Consider the following 22838-nt stretch of genomic DNA (forward strand, 5'->3'; position numbering starts at 1 on the left):
ATAATGAAATAGTTTTCCAGTTAACCAGTCCCCACACTTAGCTGCTAACGTTATCCTTTTTATTTCCGGACAATAATCTTTGGATACACTTTTCATATTTGGATCTCTGTAGTTCAATTCAATTCAATATTGCCACCCTGGGGTTGGACTGGGCTAATTATTTAGCTGTGTTGTGCTGGTCTTATCATGAAAGGCACACTTCAAGTTTCATAACTTCACATCTTTTTGGATTCATTAGCATTTTTGTCATGCAATATCAATATCATCTGGTCACATTTTGACAAAACCAGCTGAAAAGTAATCTGTGTATGAAGGTCTGTAACGTGGCAACATGCCACCAATTATTGTGCAAATTGGCCTTTTTTGTACGAAGAGAACCATTTTAATTGTTTTCCACATAATTTTAACTGTGTTCCTGTGATGCTTGTGATGGACACAGTTTTGTCCATCCCCCCCCATGCAGGATAGCCCTGGAACACAAAGTCAGTCATTTATCATTGCATCACGTTGCATTCATTTTACATTCACATTTCTCTTGTGTACTGTTACCTTGGTGTGCTGCTCTGTGTCCACACTCTGGGATATAAAAACCACAGTGAACACTTTGGCTCACCAAGTTCTACAACTTTTATCATCAGTTCAAGGATATACATTCACTCAAAGAGAAATATTGAAAGACATTGGCTTCGTAACAGCATTAAAATAGTTACTCTGTATGAGAGATAGATACATTGAGAACATATTTGCTCTTTTTGCCTATTATTACTGGTAAGTAATAGGCACAGCATAATTTAATCCTCCTTTATTTATTTCAAAGAACTGAAAATGTCTTCATTGCTTGATGTGCATTTCACTCATTCAAATTTGATTGAAACACTGGAACTATAATATCTTTACTTTCTTTTAGAAATGGTAAGAAAAGTGTCTTTAAGAAAATTAATATTTTATTCAGAAGAAAATATATTACAATGCAAAACTTTGGCATACAAAACAGCATAAAAATAGTTAAAAATAATTAGTAAACTGAATTTTTCCTTTCAAAAAACTAGATTTTTGGCTTCAGGAGCCAAACTTCACTTTAGATTTCCGAGAGAATATTTTAAATGAAATGTAAAATATTATATCATATATATCATAATTCAGTGTCATTAGGCCTACTAATTTCTGATATTGCTCATCATTCGGCTCTTTTGTTTTATCCTTCTGAGTGCACCTACAATTATCACGTGTTATGTGCCTTAATATATAATATATTATATAAGGTATAGTTATATGATGATCTATGAAAAATATGTAATGAGTTTGTAACGTGATTGTTGTATGTACTGCAGGGTTGTGCTACAGAGACCCTTTCAGGGTCAGTTGTGAGCAAACGGCAGACCAATCAGGTAAAACCCCAGTCATGGCAAGACACAGTTATTGCGCAGGATATAATTTACCTAAATGAATGAATGAAAAGGAACAATTCTAACAAATATATTCTGATTTTTTAAAATCAAAACAAAGGGGAACATTGTGCAAAAGCAGCTTTGGAATTCCATCTTTTGTTTTAGACTTTCAAAGGACACTCCTTAACACAACAATGATCTGAGCCTGGGTAGTGTCTGCAGATCAATATTTGACCTCTATTAACTTTGTAATGTTTGAGGAATTCATACAGTTATATAAGTATATTTTAGCTTTGGAATTCTGGCTTGTTTTGGTGTTCTTGTTTTTGTTGTATGAGACACGCATGGGCCATTAATGCAACAATGTACAAAATTCAGTAATACATTTGAACTTGTATATTTTCTGTATCTCAATATTTGATAAACCACCTGTTGTTAATTTGTCATGTTTGGGGAATTCAGGACTGGTGGTTAACCGATTTTCAGTTCCTGAAGGACTGTTTTTTTACAGGGTGAGAAACTGTGAGGAGCAAACAAAACTGCAATGAGCCCCCTGAATTCAGCCCTCTTTAAAAACACCACTAATGATAATATAGTCCATCCTGATTACTTTGTCATTAGTGGTTTTGCTGGCATTCCCCAAACAAAATACTACTATGTCTTCTTGTGTTTTGTTTATGCTCTGACTATAATAGGAAACACTTTTGTCATGTTTATGATTTACATTGACCACTGTCTTCACAGTCCAAAATACATTGTCGTTTTTAACTTGGCTCTGTCCGACTTGTGTGGAAGCACTGCACTTGTTCCTCTGGTGATTGATACCTTCCTTTTTAAATCGCATTTAATGTCCTTCCATGCCTGCTTAACTAGCATGTTTTTTGTTTTGGGGTTTATCACGGTGCAGTCATTCAGTCTAGCTGCTCTGTCCTACGATAGATGTGTTGCTATCTGCTTTCCACTGAGATTCAATGACATTGTGACAAATAAATCAATGTCATTCATCATAGCCATATTATGGATCATTGCCGCACTGGCTTTTCTCGTAGCTGTGATTTATATTAACAAACTGTCCTTCTGCAGATCCAATGTGATAAACAGTTATTTCTGTGATCACGGACCCCTCCACCTTTTGGCGTGCAATGACAACACTCCAAGTACTGTGATGAATTGGGCATGCCAGGTCGTGATTTTCTGGTTACCAGTAATTTTTATTGTGAGCTCATACATTTGTATAACCAGAGCACTATTGAAAATCGCAGCAGCCTCAGAGCGCCTGAAAGCCATGAAAACCTGCACCTCTCATTTGATCTTGGTGGCCGTGTTTTATCTTCCGTTGTGTGTGTCCTTTGCACTGGGCGGGGCCCTGCACATGAACGCCCGGATCATTAACATGTCACTGGCGAGTGTCATGCCGCAGATGCTGAATCCATTCATCTACTCACTGAAGACAGATGAATTCAGAGAATCCATTAAAAAGCTGTACAGAAGAAAGAAGATGCACATCACCGGAAGGAATACATGAATACATTTTTTATTTACAAATTACTGACCATCAAGTTTGACTATGTTATTTTTTTACCCTCCAATCAACTGATAACTGTAAGACAAAAATCTAATTCAATCAAATGATTTGAATGTCTGTGGCAGACTTGGACTTCAATATGTACAGTTATAGCGCCTTTTCCGTAAAAAGGGTTAAATATACAAAACAGGTTTGAGGCACTGTTTTTCAAAGCACTTCATGAGCCTTAAATAGATATAATTATAATTATACATTCATAACCATACAATCACTTTTTTATTACTTTATATTTGCCTTGCAATATACCACTCGTTTTCAGGAAAAAAAAAATGTCTATATTTCCTATAGTGAAGACGAGGGGCAATTAAGTATGACAAATCTGTGAGAAACATCAGACTGAGGTGCAGGAAGTGAAAGGGATAGTTTCTGCATGAGAAAGTGCCACCAGAATCTGAGATAAAAATAAAAATGGTGGTATATTTTCCGACATTTTATACAGTAACAGAGGGTCACAATAAGCCCACACAACACATGCAAAATTGGTACAGGACTTCTGAAAACATATAATTATTTTTATTTTAATCCCACCAAAATAGAAAATGTTAAAAAATCATACAGTATCAAGATGAAAAAAGGTTCACTGGTTATTACACTGAATGCTCATCCAAAAAATGAGGGTTCAACAAATATTATATCTCTTTGTCAAAGGCTGCATAAGGTTTGATTGAAGGCTCAAAACAATGAACTCCTCAAAGCTTCCTCAAAGAATGCAGGTTTTTCAGGTCTGATCTACCTTGACAAAAAACATGCTGGCTATACCTTAGAATGTTATTATTTTCAATAAATAATTCCAGTTTGTCTTGAATGATAGATTCCAGTATTTTATATGTGATGCAAGTTAAACTGACAGGCCTGTAGTTTCCTAGATCAGTACGATCCCCTTTCTGATACAGTATATTGATATTATATTACCCTGTTTCCAGTCATCCAGTTTCTATAGACTGTCTAAAAATACTTGCCAGTGGTTTAAAAATCTCCCTTAACTCTTGAAGTATCCTTGGGAATATGCCATCAGGGCCTGCTGCCTTATTTGTCTTTTCTTCATCCCCTATCTCAATATTAGCTTAGACGTTCTGAGTACTGACTATACCTTCCGGCCTGTGAGTAAAACTATTGTTTAAACTCTCAACAAAGTAGTCATTTAAGGCATCAACAGTATCTTTATTAGTATGGTAAAACCTTTGTTTCACTTTCAATCCTGAGCTCTCCTTTGAAACAAATACAAAAAGCACTTCTAGAGTTGCTTTATTTCACTTGAGGAATACAGCTGAAATGAGGAAAATGCTGTACATGATGCTGAAAAGTTAGTCCAAGCCTTTGTTACATCCAGATTAATGGGTTATTGTAACGCCCTCTTTTCAGGAGGTGCAAATGCCTCATTAAAGCCCCTAGAGCTCATTCAAAAGGCAGCTGCTCGTATTATAACCAGAACAAAACACTTTGAGGATATCATCCCGCCCTATGGGCTCACCACCTGCAGGGGTCAGCATCGGAGTCGGGTGCGGGTCAGGTGAGAAACCTGGAAGGGGGTGATTGGGAGGAATGGTCTGCCTGATCTTAACCCGAGCGGTGTCTTGTTATTGGACTTATGTGCTGGTCATGGATTGTCCATAACGAACACTATGTTCGAGCATAGGGTAGCTCATAAGTCTGATTGGTACCAGAGCACCTTGGGCCAAAGATCGATGATCGAATTTGTGGTCGTATGTCTTGGACACTCGGGTGAAGAGAGGAGCAGAGCTGTCAACTGATCACCACCTGGTGGTGACTTGGATCAAGTGGCCGTGGAGGCTGCCGGACAGACCCGGTAAACTCAAACGTGTAGTGAGGGTGAACTGGGAACGTCTGGCGGAGGCCCCCGTCTGTGTAGTCTTGAACTGCCACCTCTGGAGGAACTTCTCACACATCCCGGGGGAGGCTGGGGACATGGAGTCCGAGTGGGCCATGTTCAAAGCCTCCATTGCAGAGGCGGCAAGCAGGAGCTGTGGCCAGAAGGTCATCGGTGCCTGTCTGGGTGGCAACCCAAGAACCCGCTGGTGGACACCAGCGATGAGGCAGGCCATCAAACTGAAGGCCTTTCGGGTTTGGCTGGCCCGGGGGTCCCCTGAAGCAGCAGGCAGGTACCGGATGGCCAGAAGGGCTGCGGCTTCGGCAGTCGCTGAAGCAAAAACCCGGTTATGGGAGGAGTTCGGGGAGGCTATGGAGAAGGACTTTCGGTTGGCCTCGAGGAAGTTCTGGCCAACCATCTCAGAAAGGGAAAGCAGGGCTTGTCTCAGGCTGTTTTCAGCAGGGGAGGAGAACTGCTGACCCGGACTGCGGATGTTGTCGGGCGGTGGAAAGAGCACTTCGAGGAGCTCCTGAACCCAAACAACACGTCCTCTGTGGAAGAGGCAGAGCCCGAAGACTCGGGGGAATCTGCACCTATATCCCTGGCCGAAGTTGCTGAGGTAGTCAAAAAGCTCCTCAGCGGCAAGTTGCGGGGGGTGCATGAGATTTGCCCCGAGATGCTGAAGGCTCTGGATATTGTTGGTCTGTCCTGGCTGACATGCCTCTTCAGGCAAGGGGGACCGGAGGTTGTGCTCCAATTATCGGGGTATCACACTCCTCAGCCTCCCTGGGAAAGTTTACTCTAGGGTGCTGGAAAGGAGCCTCCGACTGACGGTCGAACCTCGGATTCAGGAGAAGCAATGTGGCTTCCATCCTGGTCGTAGAACAGTGGACCAGCTCTTTACCTTGGCGGGGTTGCTGGCGGGGTCATGGGAGTTTGCCCATCCAGTCCACATGTGCTTTGTGGACTTGGAGAAGGCTTTCGACCGTGTCCTCTGGGGAACCCTGTGGGGGGTACTGCGGTAGTATGGGGTACCGGGGCTGTTGTAACGAGCCATCCGGTCCCTGTATAACCAAAGTGAGAGCTGTGTCCGCATCCTTGGCACAAAGTCAAGCACGTTTCCAGTGGGTGTGGGACTCCGCCAAGGTTGCCCCTTGTCACTGATATTCATGGACAGGATCTCAAGGTGCAGCCGAGGTGTGGAGAATGTCCGGTTTGGTGACCTCAGACTTGCATCTCTGTTTCTTGTGGACAACGTGGTTCTGCTGGCTTCATCGGACCGTGACCTTCAGCACGCACTGGAGCGGTTCGCGGTTCGAGTGTGAAGCGGCCGGGATGAGAGTCAGCACCTCCAAGTCCGAGGCCATGGTTCTCTGCCGGAAAACGGTGAATTGCTGAATTGCTCCTTTCAGGTTGGGAACGAGTCATTGCACCAAGTGAAGGAGTTCAAGTATCTTGGGGTCTTGTTCACGAGTGAGGGTAGAAGGGAGTGTGAGATCGACAGGCGGATTGGTGCAGTGTCAGCAGTAATGCGAGCGTTGCACCGGCCCGTCGTGGTGAAGAGGGCCGGCAACGCTCTCGATTTACCGGTCGATCTGCGTCCCAACCCTCACCTATGGTCACGAGCTTTGGGTAGTGACCGAAAGACCGAGATTGCGGATACAAGCGGCTGAAATGGGCTTCCTCCGTAGGGTGGCCGGGCTCAGCCTTAGAGATAGGGTGAGGAGCTTGGACATCCAGAGGGAGCTCGGAGTAGAGTCGCTGCTCCTTGGTGTCGAAAGGAGCCAATTGAGGTGGTCATCTGATCAGGATGCCTCCCGGGCGCCTCCCTTTAGAGGTTTTCCGGGCTCGTCCAACTGGGCGGAGACCCCGAGGTAGACCCAGAACCCGCTGAAGAGATTATATATCTCTCCTGGCCTGGGAACACCTCGGGATCCCCCAGGAGGAGCTGGAATCCGTAGCTGGGGAGAGGGACGCCTGGAAGGCCTTAAATCTTAAATATAGCAAATCTTTTAGTTGGGGGACACGGCTTGGTGTTGGCATGGATCATTGAGTCTCTGGTGGGATCTAGCTGTGGTCTGGTGTTGATCGCCTTAGGGTCGCCCTCATGTCTGTGCCAGTTCCCTGCCTCTTGTCTCCTAGTTATGCTGCCATAGTGTTATTCTGCCAGGGTTTTCCTTATCGCACACAGGCATCTCTTTCCCCCATTTTCTGCTGTCCTGCTTCTCTTTTTCAAGTATACCACTTACCACCCACTCCCTCCTGTCCTCCTCCAGGCTGTGGCCTGGAGCTGTACCTCAAGCACCACAACCTGACCGCGGCTTTAGCTAACCTGCCACTTCTGCTCTCCTTGTGCCAAGAACTGACCTTCCCGCAATTACATTCTAATCATAATGTAAACTATCCCTATAACTATAGGTATTGGTTTCACTCCTGTTTCAGCCTTTGCCTTTGTAGTATTATTCTACTTTCCCCCGTTATAGTCTGTTCTTATTTACCCAGTGTTTGCGTGTTGCCAGTTTGTTTAGTTTTGTTGGACAGATTTCTGGTTTGACCTTGGACTTTGTTTAGGCTTACTACGGATTTTGGATTACACCAGAGTTTATCAATTAAACCTATTTCTGCACTTGGATCCTGCATACCTGAGTATCGTTACAAGTTCAAACAAGTTCCAAACAAGCCAAACACATTTGATGATTCTCGGACATATCAGCTCACAGTAATTTGAGAAGGGGAGAATATATATATATTTTTTGTCCAGCAGTGCTTGGGCCCCTACATTTTTTTTATTAATAAATAAATAAAAATTCCAAACAAGGAACACACAATCAATCCTTATCATTGCATCATGTTTCTTTAATTTCACATGAGGAAATATGTTGTCTCATGTTCCCTTGGTATAATGCTTTATGTCATCACCGGTATATAAGAATGAAAACACATGCCATGACTCACCACAATCTTTTCCAACTGATCTATTATCAAGTATCATCTACTACAAGAGTATTATTGAAAGACATTGGTCTATGCAAGTTTGCCAAATTATTGGTAAGTATTATGCATGCCTTAACTTATTCCTTAATTTATTTATTTCAAAGTGCCAATTTTCTGCCTAGCTTGCTGTGGATAGCAGTTATTCAAACTGAATCTAAAATAATTTGAATGTGTTTTGAAACAGAAACAAAAGTATTTTTAAGTCGAATTAGTCTAGCACAGAACCAAATATATCTCATAGACTAACATAAGACCTGACATATTTCTCTAACCTTTCCCTTCATAGGTTTCTGAGAGAAAATCAGAAATCATCTTTCAATAAGGGGTAGCACCACCCTGTCGAGCAATTATTTCCTAATAACTGACACGTTCCTAGGGTATTATCTCTTAATTAATTTGGTGCTTTTCAATTTTTGAGGGATTACTTACCCTCTTAAATCGGAGAAATAGCTATGCATCACATTACATTTTAAGTCCCATATTCACATTGTAATATATTGCAAATGATTATATTATTTTATATCACTGCAGTGTAATTGCATTGCAATGACCATGTAACTGTTTCCCAATACAGTGCAAGCACAATTCGAACATGAGACTTTAGTCTTTATAGTATTCCATTTCTGACATAATGTGGCCGAAGAGAGTAAATAATCCCATAAACATAATTAAGAAAAAGCACCTCATCTTTAAAAAATGAACAGCTTGGTAAAATACTGGGAATGTATACACAGTGGTACCCCAGGACCGAGTCTGAGAGACAATGCGATACATAATATAATTTGCCATAATAAATAAATGAGCATGAACAACAATAAGCCCGGCGGCACGGATGGTGCAGTGGGTAGCACTGCCGCCTCACAGCAAGGAGGTCCTGGGTTCGAATCCCCGTCGGCCGGGGCCTCTCTGTGCGGAGTTTGCATGTTCTCCCCGTGTCTGCGTGGGTTTCCTCCGGGAACTCCGGTTTCCTCCCACAGTCCAAAGACATGCAGGTTAGGCTGATTGGAGAGTCTAAATTGCCCATAGGTATGAGTGTGTGAGTGAATGGTGCGTGTGCCCTGCGATGGACTGGCGACCTGTCCAGGGTGTATTCCTGCCTTTCGCCCAATGTATGCTGGGATAGGCTCCAGCCCCCCTGCGACCCTGTTCAGGATAAGCGGGTTCAGATAATGGATGGATGGATGGATGGAACAACAATAAGAGAAATAATGATAGAAATATTCAAAATATTTGTATTGAATCAAAACATATTTGGCACTTGGGGCAGGTGCTTGGACAGGTGCTGCAAAGAGTTCATGCCTCATTTGGCCTGATGGACCTAAGCCTCCTGCCAGAGGGGAGGGCAGGGTGGCAGCGTGGCTGGGGATGCCCATCATTTTGGCTTTGCGTGTGAGTCTGGTGGAGTAGAGTGCCTTAATAGTGGGGAGGGGGCATCCAGAGACTTTGGAGGCAGATTGCAACACATTCTCCAGCAGCTTCTTGTCCTGGGCAGAGGTGTTGCCATACCATAGTCAAGACCCTTTCATGCGCCGCTCTGTACAACTCTCATGGCTTTAGGCGATACACCAAACTACCTTAACTGTCGTACAAAGAATGAAGTGTTAGCTTCCCACTTACGGGTGTTGGATACAGTGGTGCCCAGGAACATAAAGTTCTCCACAATCTCCAGTCAGGCCACTGATGAGATAATAATGAATAATTAAATAGGAGCTTCTGTGGTTTATGCAGCTAATGTGCATAATAACCACACATAGTTAACTTGATAGTGTTTCAGGATTACTGCAGATTAACCCATTGTTTATTTTCAGGTCTAAAAGGACTGGTGTTTCACAGGGGGAGAAACAGTGAGGAGAAAACAAACTTGTGATGAGCCCCCTGAATTCAGTCTTTTTTATAAACGTCACAATTGCCAATATTGTGCATCCTGACTTCTTTTTTGTGAGTGGTCTTGCCGGTATTCCCCACACAAACTACTATTATATCTTCTTGTGCTTTGTTTATGCTCTGACACTACTGGCAAACACTTTTATCATGTTTGTGATTTTCACTGACCACTGTCTTCACAGTCCAAAATACATTGGAGTTTTTAATTTGGCTTTGTCTGACATTTGCGGAAGCACTGCACTCGTTCCTCAGATGATTGACACCTTCCTGTTTAAATCACACTTAATCTCCTTTGAGGCCTGCTTAACAAGCATGTTTTTTGTTTCAGGGTTTCACACTATGCAGTCTTTCAGTCTTGCTGTTCTTTCCTATGATAGATGTGTTGCTATATGCTTTCCACTGAGATACAATGAGATTGTGACTGGTAAATCAATGTTGGTCATCATAGCTATGTTATGGAGCATTGCTGGACTGGCTTTTCTCATAGCTGTCATTTTTATTAGCAGACTGTCATTTTGCAGATCAACTGTGATAAAAAGCTATTTCTGTGAGCACGGAATCTTAACTCATTTGGTGTGCAATTCCAACACACCAAAACTTTTGATTCGTTGGACATATCCTGTTATGATTCTCTGGTTTCCAGTACTTTTTATCATCTGCACATACATTTGTATAGCCAGAGCATTATTAAAAATTGCAGCAGCCTCAGAGCGTCTCAAAGCCATGAAAACCTGCACCTCTCATTTGATCTTGGTGAGTGTGTTTTATCTTCCTTTATGCTTTGCCCTTGGACTGGGCTCTACAATTCACCAGAACACCAGGATTCTTAACATGTCTTTGGCGACCATCTTGCCACCTATGCTGAATCCAATCATTTACTCACTGAAGACTGAAGAATTCACAGAATCCATCAAGAGGCTGTACAAAAGAAAGAAGATACACATTACTGTAAGAAAAAAAACGAAAAAAAAGTTTTAATCACAAATTACTGACTAGCATGTTTTACTATGATCATTCATTAAAAGGGTTAAATATACAAAAACATTTCTGTTTTGCTCAGATTGATTTCTCGATGTGCACAGGGACTGCTGGTTTTCTTTTCAATATTAACAGGAACTGTGAACCTAAGAAACCAGTCATATAATTCATCCGATTGATCTGTTAAGTGAGCTACAATGAAACCCAGCAGATGAACGTGTCTCTTGGACCAGAGTTAAAGATCCATAGTCACGACTGTCATGACCCCGAGGTGGTCCAACCACAGTTCTAGACTGCTCTGATTAGGGGGTCAGTCTCTGATATTAGGGGGGCACTTTTTTATTCAGGGCACTGTGTATTTTGGCTCTGTACTCCAGAACACTGGATTTGAAAGGAAACAATAAACGGAGGGTATGTACATCCATATTGTGTGACCTATTTTATACATACTTTAGACTTGATTGCAAAAGGAATCTTGGACTTTTGTAACTGCTTTCTGGGCATTATATGCTGGATTCACCATGTGTGCACATCTCACAAGCTGGCTAGATGTCTGTCCTAACTGAAGAGGTTGAGTACGACCAGACTTCTTTAGCTATGTCTTTAACCATGTATTTGGTAGGTCACTTAGGGCCAATTGCACTTAGGGCCAGGGCGAATTAAAACATCAATGAAGGTACTACACTTCTATTATAAAGCAGGAAAATAGTAAAACAGATTACAGAGTCAAATATTTTCATACCTGGCAACAATTATGACTACACACGATGAGTGCAGGAGTCTGGCTGCAGAACTCCCAGATGCTTTGTTTCCCTTGTTTAAGAACCCAAAACCCAGCCTTTGATCCTTCAACAAAAATGTCATAAAAATACTCATGAACTTTCTTATACCTGCACTACAGAAGTGATTGAATACATCTGACTAATCAAAAACAGCTGATAAGCCAACTGTCAAATAATTTTGTTCTCTCCTAAAATGGAGGGATTATGTATAAAAAGGGATGTAATGATGTAGTAATGAGTCTTGACTATGAGGTTTTTTAGTGGTGAGGCTCCGATCCCCATCCTTGTTTAAAACTAAAATAGTAATTTAATAATGGCAAAAGAACAAATCTCGGATTTGGTCAAAAAAATCCAGGACCCTTCTGGGGAAATCAAAGTCAAAACCTCAAGGCTGGAAACAACTTGCAGAAGGTGATGGAAGATAAACTTTTTTTGAAACGTGGTTACCCAAAGTGCTTAACCGGGAAACCTCAAATGGCAAAATCTGCTTTGATTTACAAATCACTCCGCAATCAGGAGGTGAGCCTGACAAGCTGCCAGCTTGCTTTCCTTAATTGGTAATTGTACCAAGGTAATTGGTCTGCTCAGCATCAACTGGTCGATTAACTCACACAGCTGCCACTGGTTTCCTCTGACACAGGGAAAGGGATAAAAGAGCGGAGTTTGTGGCAGTAGGATTCAGGCAGCCAGGGAGAAAACAGGCTGAGGGCCACAATATTTTGTTGGCTGTAACCTGTTTTCTTCTTGTCTTTCTTTTGTTTTTGCTTGGGGAGAAATCCTGGGGGGGGGGGGTGTTCTTTTAGGTGTGATTGAGAGTGTGGTGGAGGGGTGGCAGATCTGGGACTGTGACAGCAGCCGAGCGCAGAGTGGCGGTGGTGCCGGCTGTGGAATCGCGAGGGATGAGAAAGCAGCTGGAGCAAATCAGCAAGAATGCGAATGCGAGTGTGCCACTTTCAAATGGAAGTGTGAGTGTGTCCCGTTCTGTCCAGTCCACAGTCTTCTCCTCTCCATAGTCCCATTCCCCTGACTGGAGGATACTGTAATCTGGGAAACCCACAGCATTCGGCCGTGGCGGTTCCAGACACCAGGAAAGAGGAGCAGTCCCTGCCTGGCTTCTCTTTTGGTTTTGGTTTTTATTTCGGGATGCGGAGATGGCACCTGCAGCATGGGAAGAGCTTGCATCCCTCCCTTAGATTTGTTTGTGTTCGTGTGTGTGTGGACCCCCCCTTCTCCCTGGTTTGTTGATGCCCCATGAACTGTTTTTATAAAAAATGTAATAAAGACTCTGCTTACATTATCCCTGTGTCCTGGTTGTTCGTAGTGGGTGGATTCGTGGAACTGTGGTGGGTCGGGTGAACTCACTGATGAGTAGGTTTATCAAGGTCCTCATTATTTGTCATTTTTCAAAATAAAACGTTTAACTTGATTTATTGTCTGAGGCTACTTTAATTGGTATATTCAGTATTTTAAAGGCACAGTATTTACTAGTTACGTCATGTATTGGACAGAATTGAGGAGTATGGTATTGGTACTCGTACACTATCTGACCATGCTCTCATTCATATTTCAATAGCACCACCATGTCACAATTTGTTATCCTGACACTGGCATCTTAACTCATCTCTGTTGAATAGACCGCCCTTTGTAAGTTATGTCAGAGTACACCTCAACAACCTTGTCAACTAATAACAATGCTGACATAAATCCTCCCAAGTCCAGCAAACCTTAACGTTTGGGGCAAAAGCGAGACACCTTCCGGCCCTCACTGTTTTGGAAGAATATCCTTGGAACACCTCCTTAGAAGCTGCCCAAAAGCCCTTGGAGACGGGTGCCATGACCAGGAGCTTAAGGCTGAGAGTGTAGCCACATCCATTATCACCAGCAAGGGCCAACACCAGCCGAAGACCATCACGATCCTCAGAGCTGGAGAGAAGCCCCACCTACAACTAGAGTAAAGTCTGGACTCCTCACCACTACCACCAACTGGCAACTAGAAGTGGACCTGTGCAAGCTGCTGAAGTTCCCAGCCCAGATAACATCAACGCGGCTATGACCAGACACGATCATCGTTTCAGAGTCCACCAAGCAACTGGTCATGCTGGAACTCACAGTGCCCCGGGAAAAGTGCAGGGACGAGGGCCAAGGAGAGGAAGAGCACCAAGTACCTGGAGCTTGTGGAAGAGGCAGAAGGCAAGGCTGTCAAACTCGCTGTGAGCCTGTGGGGGTGGGCTGCCAAGGATTTGCAGGGCATTCACTCTGCAAAGTCATTACACTACTGGGCATTACCAGGGAGGCAAAGAGAAAGTGCATCTGCGGCATGTATCTTTCATCTTAAGATTAACATAAAACAAACCATCCAGAAGCTTATTTTAAAAAAGCTGATGCTACTAGATCAGCTCTAGATAAATTGCTAATGCAAACACCTCTATGTTTTACGCCAGACGCAGGCTGGGAGACAAGCCAGGCCAGTTGATTTCACGGCTGGCTGCAGGCAGGCAAGACTCCAATACAATCTCCGTACACATTAGAAATAACCCATTATTTGTAACACATTTGCAGTATAGAAGGAAATAATTACTAGGAGAAGGGGCGTTTCCTCATATGGGTCCATACTGATAGGTTCACGGTTTTTACTACTGCTAGTTGTACCAGTACCTTAAACATACACTCAGTTAGCACTTTTTTAGGTTGACCTGTACACAAGATTGTTAATGCAAATATTTAATGAGCCAGTCATATAGCAGCAACTAAATGCATAAAAGCATGCAGAAAAAAGCATGTTGTTTATGAGAGAGGTCAGAGGAGAAGGGCCAGACTGATCGAAGCTGACCAGAAGGTGACAATGAGGCAAATAACCACGCATAACGACGGCGGTATGCAGAAGAGCATCTCTGAACACACAGCACGTCAAACCTCTAAGTAGATGGGCTACAGCAGAAGAAGACCAATACGTCTAAAAAATAAGTGTAATTAATACCCAATGCAAAGTTTCCACTTATGGTTGAACATAACAGATTATTAGCTTTGTTCTTTATTATATGCTGCCTTTTTTCTTCATTTTTATTAAAGGTGCCAATAATTCTGCTCTTTTCCACAGTAGGCATCTGAGGGAACCATGGACATGAGAGCTGTTGTTTGGAGAGACGGGGCTGAAAAGAGACACAAGGCACAGAGAGCAAAAGGCACAGAGTGAAAGCTACAGTTAGGTTTGGTTTGCCTTTATTATTTTAGTTTGTTATATCGTCCCCCAATCCTGTGAGGGTGAAGGGAGCAGACTTTTTGTTTATTTTTTGAGTTCGCTCTCTTTCCCTCTGTTTTCTCTTTTGCTCACCGTTCCTCGCTCTGCATTGTGAATTCAACAAACATAATTGTAAAAACATAATTCAAAATGGCACAGGATCTAGGCTCTTGAATGTCAGAATTTTGTTGTGTTCACTTTTGTCTTGTGCATTCAGCTGTTTAAGCTGCGCTATAGTTTAAATTATCCTAGAGTGCAGAAATTCAAACAAGTCAAACAAGTTTGGTATTTCTTAGGCATATAGTACCAACTGACATTTATTTGAGGTGAAAAGGGAAAGAGACAAAACAGATCCTTAAATGAACATGGGGTTTTCAGCAGCTGCACTATTAGGATCCCGAGATAGATGGACAGACAGACAAGGAACAGACAAGGGACACAAAATCAATCATTATTATTGCATCATGTTGCATAAATGTTGTATTACTCTTGTGCCCTGTTACCTTGGTGTACTGCTCTAGGATATAAAAACCACACTGAACGCTTTGGCTCACCAAGTTCTACAACTTTTATCATCAAGTTCAAGGATATACATCTACTAAAATAGAAATATTTAAAGACATTGGCTTCGTAACAACATTGAAATACTTCCTCTATCTGGAGGGATAGATACATTGACAACATATTTGCTCTGTTTGCCTATAATCTCTGGTAAGTAATTATATTTAGTTGAATAATTTTTTTATTTCAAAGAGCTGGAATTTTCTGCATTGCTTGACGTGCATAGCAATCATTCTACTTTCACACTGGAACCAAAATCGGTTTACTTTCTTTTAAAATGTGTCTTTAAGACACTTAATATTTTATTCAGAACAAAATATTTTACAATGAAAAACTTGGCATACATCTTTCAAAACATTCCCTTTTCTGAAATTGAAAATCAAATATTGATGTTTCATCTGAATTATTGATATTGCTCCTCATTCGGCTTTTTATTTTTCTCTTTCTGAGTGCATCTACAATTGTCAGGTGTTATTTTATTTATCGGCATTTTATTTTAATGCTGAAAGGGATAGTTGTATGAAAATGACACAAAACAGATATAATGAGTTTGTAACATTATTGTTATATGTTCTGAAAGGCTGGGCTGTGTCATGTTCGGGGAATTCATTCATGGAGGTTAACATTTTTATTATTTTCAGGTCCGAGAAACGGGTCCACAGGGTGTGAGACAGCGAGGAGTGAACAAACCTGCAATGAGCCCCCTGAATTCAGCCTTATTGACAAATGACACTAATGACAATATTGTCCATCCTGACTACTTTTTCATAACTGGTCTTGCTGGTATTCCTCACGCTAACTATTACTATATGTTCTTGTGCTTTGTTTATGTTCTAACTGTACTGGGAAACACTTTTATCATGTTTATGATTTACACTGAGCAGTGTCTTCACAGTCCAAAATACATTGTAGTTTTTAATTTGGCTCTGTGCGACTTGTGTGGAAGCACTGCACTCGTTCCTCAGATGATTGACACCTTCCTGTTCAAATCAAATTTAATCTCCTTTGGGGCCTGCTTAGCAAACATGTTTTTTGTTATTGGTTTTCTCGCTATGCAGTCTTTCAGTCTCGCTGTTCTTTCCTATGACAGATGTATTGCGATATGCTTTCCACTGAGATACAATGAGATTGTGACTCATAAATCAATGTTGATCATCATAGCCATATTATGGATCATTGATGGACTGGCTTTTCTCATAGCTGTGATTTTTATTAACAGGCTGTCATTCTGCAAATCCACTGTGATAAAAAGCTATTTCTGTGAGCACGGACCCATTCTGAGTTTGGCGTGCAATGACAACACTCCAAGTTCTGTGATTCATTGGTCACATCCTATTATGATGTTCTGGCTTCCAGTACTTTTTATCACAGGCACATACATTTGCATAACCAGAGCATTATTAAAAATTGTAGCAGCCTCAGAGCGCCTCAAAGCCATGAAAACCTGCACCTCTCATTTGATCTTGGTGAGCATTTTTTATCTTCCTGCAATCATTGCCGTTGCATTGGGCTCAATCATTCACCAGAACGCCAAGATTCTTAACATGTCTTTGGCGGTCATCTTGCCACCTATGCTGAATCCAATCATTTATTCACTGAAGACAGAAGAATTCACAGAAACCATTAAGAAGTTTTACAGAAGGAAGAAGATACACATGCCTGTATGGAATAAATGAAAAAATGTTTTATTCACAAATGACTGACAAGCATGTTTTACTATGATTATTCATTAAAAGGGTTAAATATACAAAAACATTTCTGTTTTGCTCAGTTTGGTTTCTCAATGTGCACAGGGTCTGCTGGTTTTCTTTTCAATATTAACAGGAACCTTGAACCTAAGAAACCAGTTATATAAATCATCTGATTGATCTGTTAAGTGAGCTACAATGAAACCCAGCAGATGAACGTGTCTCTTGGACCAGAGTTAAAGATCCATAGTCACGACTGTCATGACCCCGAGGTGGTGCCAACCACATTTCTAGACTGCTCTGATTAGGGGGTCAGTCTCTGATATTAGGGGGGCACTTTTTTATTCAGGGCACTGTGTATTTTGGCTCTGTACTCCAGAACACTGGATTTGAAATGAAACCATAAACATGAAGTTACAGTGCAACCTGTTCGCTCTGATTTGAGGGCATGTCCATCCATATTGTGTGATCTGTGCAGGAAGAATATTCTTTATTTATTTTAGAACCATTTTATATGCACTTTAGACCTGATTGCTAAAGGAATCATGGACTTTTGTAACCACTCTCTGACCATTATATGCTGGATTCACCATGTGTGCACATCTCACAAGCTGGCTGGATGGCTCACTAACTCAGACGTTTTTATGTATAACTGACGTGGCTCAGGGATGAAGGTTGTAAAGCATGTTTGTACTTTTATTTTTCCTATAAATTATATTTTATTTTGATTTAGAGTGGCAAAACTATTTCAATATGATTGAATATTATAATTATGCATATCATATAAATGCGCAACGGGTTTCAACATTAAATTGGTTATGTCTCATTCCAGTAATCCTGATTAATTAATGCTTAAGTGTAGTTGATACTTTACAATAAGATAAATATGATTTATAATTTCTTGATATAAAAATGTTAAAATGCATTGATTTGCGCTGTAAGGTTAAGACGGGAGTTTAATATGATCCTGATGCCCACTGTTAAGTGCTTTTATTTTGATATGTGGGGTGAAATAGGGAAAAACAGATGGAAGATTGGGGCGAAATAGTTTTTTTTTTACCTCGCTCTCTCGTTCTCTCGCTCTCTTTATAACCTTGAATTCTATGTATTTTGTGGATAACCTTTTTTATTTTTGTAACGATTGCTTCAAGAATTTCAAGTAAACAGTTAAATGCAAGAAGTGGATTCGTGGAATATTTTTCAAGTTTTCTGTGGATTGAGGGAGTATATTGAGCGGCAAGCTAAAGCTTCAATTGGAATTTAGGAAACTACCGTTGGTATTCATCAACATACACACATGGATACGAAAAGAACTTGTGTCCACAAGTGTTTGATAAATCAGGTGGAATTTGTTAGTTTGGTTCCCATCACACGCACATTTGCACACGGATTTAGAAAATATTGATAAATGAGGCCCAGGGAGTGCAGAAGTATGGCTGCAGAGAACACCCCTGATGCTTTGTGTCCCTTATTTAAGACCCCAAACCAGGCGTTTGGTCCTGGAATCAAAAAGTTATAAAAATAGTTATAAATGAACCATTTGGGATTTTGAGCCAAAGTTCCCGGGCCCTCCTCATGAGGTGGGTGCTGGTCGAGGTGTGGGGATAGACGGGGGTTGGTTTGCAGTTTTCTTCTAGGTTATTCGATGTTTGCTAAGCCCAAGGTATACTGCTGTGGAAATTAGACCACTGCACTAGTCGCACTGAGACAATTAAAATGACACCAAACATTAATATGCTCTGAACCTGAATTGACATGAAACATCCCATGCCATTGGCACGGTTTCAGTGGCCAAAACCTGAAAAGAATGAGGGAGTAAGAGTCCCCTCAGGGAAGATGGGTGTTTGAAGGTGCTTAGAAGGAAATGTGGGGACTATTGAGGATGTGTGCTATTTTTATGACCACAGCATCAAAGGAAGTGCCTAGACAACTTGATGCCTCACCAGCACACTAATACAGGTCTAAGTATAAGGATGGCAATATTGAGGATTAATCATTTCAGTCTACCTTACAGACCAAACAATAGGCTTACCAAAGCAAACTATTTGGAACCGTGGTGGTCTTCCTTTGTCTCCTATGTCCTTTGCAATTACTGAGATCGCCAGTGCTCTCTTTCTTCTTAATAATGTTTCAAACAATTTCTTTTGGTAAGCATATTGCCATTTGTCTCTTACAGTTTTTTTTTTTCTCGGCCTCATAATGACTATCAACTCTGGTCCTCATGTTGACTAATGCCAATAACAGACTCCAAAGACAATCAAAAGCCTAGAATCAATATTGAACGCGTCCTTATACCTGCACTATTGTAAGTTATTGAATAAATCTGACTAATCAAAAACAGCTGAGAAGCCAACTGTCCAATTATTTTGTTGTGCTCAATTTTGTCTTGTGCATTCAGCTGTTTAAGCTGTGCTATAGTTTAAATGACCCAAGAGTCCTCAGACATACAGCACCAACTGACATTTATTTGAGGTGAAAAGGGAGAGAGACAAAACAAATTCTTAAACAAACATGGGGGTTCCAGCAGCTGCAGTATTAGGACCGCTAGATAGATGGAGAGACACTCAATCATTATTATTGCATCACGTTGCATTCAATTTGCATGAGCATTTCTCTTGTGTACTGTTACCTTGGTGTGCTGCTCTGTGTCCACACTCTGGGATATAAAACCACAGTGAACACTTTGGCTCACCAACTTCTACAACTTTTATCATCAAGCTCAAGGATACACATCTACTAAAAGAGGAATACTGAAAGACACTGGCTTCATAACAACATTACAATAACTGCTCTATATGAGAGATATTTTCCATTTTCCTATAATTATTGGTAAGAAATTTTCTGCATTGCTTGACATGCATAGCAACCATTCTAATTTAACACTGAAACAATAATACCTTTATTTTCTTTTAAAATGGAAAGACACGTGTTTTTAAGAAAATGCATATTTTAAAACTTTGGAATACAACACTTTCACATTTCTGAGAGAAAATGTGAAAAAGTAAAATGTCAAATATTTATACTAATTATTGATATTGCTCCTTATTTGGCGCCAAGGCACACCCAGACACCCAGTTATTGCACAGGACATTATTTACCGAAATGAATGAATGAAAATAAATGACAGAAATAATATTCATTTTTTATATCAAACCAAAGGGGCACAGGTACTCATACAATATTTATTCAATCACAGATTAATGGGTTAAAAGAAGCTTAGGAATTCTGACTTTTGTATTGTACTTTCAGAGGACACAACAATGAACAATAAATAAATAATCTGAGCATGGGTAGTTTCTGTAGATATTTGCCCTCTATTAACATTGTCATTTTTGAGGAATTCATTTGAGTTTCTTAAAGTATATTTTAGACTTTTTTTCTTTTTTTTTTGACAGACAAGGACCATTAATACAACAATGCACAATAATTAAATAATCAGTAGAATTTTAGAACTGTATTTTCTGTATCTCCATATTTGACAGACCAACTGTTTTTCAATTTTGTCATGTTTGGTGAGTTCATTACTGGAGGTTTAACCTTTTTTATTTTCAGGTCCAAAAAGACTGGTTTTCAGAGCGTGAGAAACAGCAACGAGTGAACCAACCTGCAATGAGCCCTCTGAATTCAGCCTTATTTACAAATGGCAGTAATGACAATATTGTCCATCCTGACTACTTTTTCATAAGTGGTCTTGTTGGTATTCCCCACACTAACTATTACTATATCTTCTTGGGCTTTGTTTATGCTGTGACTGTACTGGGAAACACTTTTATCATGTTTATGATTTACACTGATCACTGTCTCCACAGTCCAAAATACATTGTAGTTTTTAATTTGGCTCTGTCCGACTTGTGCGGAAGCACTGCACTTGTTCCTCAGTTAATTGACACCTTCCTGTTTAAATTACATTTAATATCCTTTGAGGCCTGCTTAACTAGCATGTTTTTTGTTATTGGGTTTCTCACTATGCAGTCGTATAGTCTCGCAGCTCTGTCTTATGATAGATGTATTGCTATATGCTTTCCACTGAGATACAATGAGATTGTGACTAGTAAATCAATGTTGGTCATCATAGCCATATTATGGAGCATTGCCGGACTGGCTTTTCTCATAGCTGTGATTTTTATCAACACACTGTCATTCTGCAAATCCACTGTGATAAAAAGCTATTTCTGTGAGCATGGACCTGTGCTCCGTTTGGCGTGCAATGACAACACTCCAAGTTCTGTGATTCATTGGACACATCCTATTATGATTTTCTGGTTTCCAGCACTTTTTATCATCTGCACATACATTTGTATTGGCAGAGCGTTATTAAAAATTGCAGCAGCTTCAGAGCGCCTCAAAGCCATGAAAACATGCACCTCTCATTTGATCTTGGTGAGTGTGTTTTATCTTCCTTTATGCTTTGGCGTTGCTCTGGGCCCTATCATTCACCAGAATGCAAAGATTCTTAACATGTCTCTGTCGACTGTCTTGCCACCTATGCTGAATCCCATCATTTACTCATTGAAGACAGAAGAATTCACAGAATCCATTAAGAAGCTGTACAGGAGAAAGAAGATGGACATGATTGTCACAAATAAATGAAGAAATGTTGAAATCACAAATGACTGACTAGAAACTTTGTCTTTGATGATTCATAAAAAGGGTTACAGCTATTTCAGTAAAAATGGCACCTAGAGAAGTTTACTGACATGTCATGGACAAATGGTTTGAAGAATCATAAAAGTAATAAACTTTATCAGGGTTACTTCCAGCATTCTCTTTGTCAAATTTGGTGAAGATATATGAACTTTTTTGAAAAAAAAAAAGGAAAAAAAAGTGTTGTTACTTGAGGTTACATAAGTAGCATAACCTAACATAACATAAGGTAATAGCAAGAACAGGCCATTTCCTACCCCTAAGTGTACCTACAGCCTAGTTTTCCTAAAAGATTAATAGAATCTAACACCGTATAAAGCCTGGTTTTGAAAACCCCCAGTCTTTCTGCCTCCACTACATGTACTGGCAAGCTATTCCACACATTGCCCACTCGCTGTGTGAAAAAATACTTCCTAATATCTGTACAGAATTTCTCCTTTGCCAATTCCCATTTGTGCCCTCTCGTTCTGCTGACCGAATACACCCTGAAGAATCCCCTATAATTCACTTTGTTAATCCATTTTAATGAATCCCCCCCAAGTCTCCTTTTACTAAACTTAAAGAGATTTAACATCTTAAGTCTCCAGTAGGCTGTCTATATCCAACAGTATCTATGACACATGACATAAAATGCATAGAATATGGAAAGCCAAAAGGGTGAGAACAGGGAGCATCGGCAGCAATCATGATGACAGTCAGCACCACAGAAATGCCCGGCTTGAACTACAAGACAAATTGTTTAGGCTACTGCGATAATTTAGGAAGGCATATAGTGTCCATGCCAAGTGTCCGAATGGAAATGAAACGTGCATTAACGCTTGCCACATCTATGGCAATGTGTGAAGGTGCCTGCACATCAAATCCGGCACACAACGCCTTCCATTCATTTTATATAGAGAGCCGTGTGGTGCGTGATGTCCAAGGTCCGGCGAGTGCTGTGCATGTTGAACGCTTCTGTATTTGCATATCGTGATCGGCCCGTGTAAATCACCTGTGTCCAGCGCAGCTTGCCTAGCTCACAAAACTAGGACCAAACTTTCAAAAGAGGTGTTGCAGATAAAATATGAATGAAGATTCAGCAACTGCATTGCCTATTTCTCGCCTGTTTTCAGAAACATATTTTACTGGACTGTTTAGGAGGAATAAAATAAATGGTCGCAATTTACAATAAGGTTCCATAAATTGGCAACAATCCTCCCCCTGAGAAATGCAGGGTTAAAGGCCTTGCTCAAGGGCCCAACGGCTGTGCGGATCTTATTGTGGCTACA

At 40.9% G+C, this 22838-nt stretch overlaps 3 protein-coding genes across 3 annotated transcripts; all 3 read left to right on the top strand.

The window, feature by feature from the left end:
* Positions 1 to 1932: 1932 nt before the first annotated feature.
* Positions 1933 to 2913, top strand: LOC133133433 (olfactory receptor 1F1-like). The gene has a single exon (XM_061249530.1). It carries the CDS (start codon positions 1933 to 1935, stop codon positions 2911 to 2913), a length of 981 nt encoding a protein of 326 aa, XP_061105514.1.
* Positions 2914 to 5022: 2109 nt separating this feature from the next.
* LOC133133434 (olfactory receptor 1F1-like) lies at positions 5023 to 16914 on the top strand. Its single transcript, XM_061249531.1, has 4 exons — positions 5023 to 5093; positions 12275 to 12404; positions 13515 to 13649; positions 15880 to 16914. Exons 1-4 carry the CDS (start codon positions 5023 to 5025, stop codon positions 16912 to 16914), a joined length of 1371 nt encoding a protein of 456 aa, XP_061105515.1.
* A 3621-nt stretch (positions 16915 to 20535) lies between these two features.
* On the top strand, positions 20536 to 21516 carry LOC133133436 (olfactory receptor 1F1-like). Its single transcript, XM_061249533.1, has one exon. It carries the CDS (start codon positions 20536 to 20538, stop codon positions 21514 to 21516), a length of 981 nt encoding a protein of 326 aa, XP_061105517.1.
* The last annotated feature ends 1322 nt before the right edge of the window (positions 21517 to 22838 follow it).

Source organism: Conger conger, chromosome 7, assembly GCF_963514075.1.
Source record: "Conger conger chromosome 7, fConCon1.1, whole genome shotgun sequence".
NCBI lineage: Eukaryota > Metazoa > Chordata > Actinopteri > Anguilliformes > Congridae > Conger > Conger conger.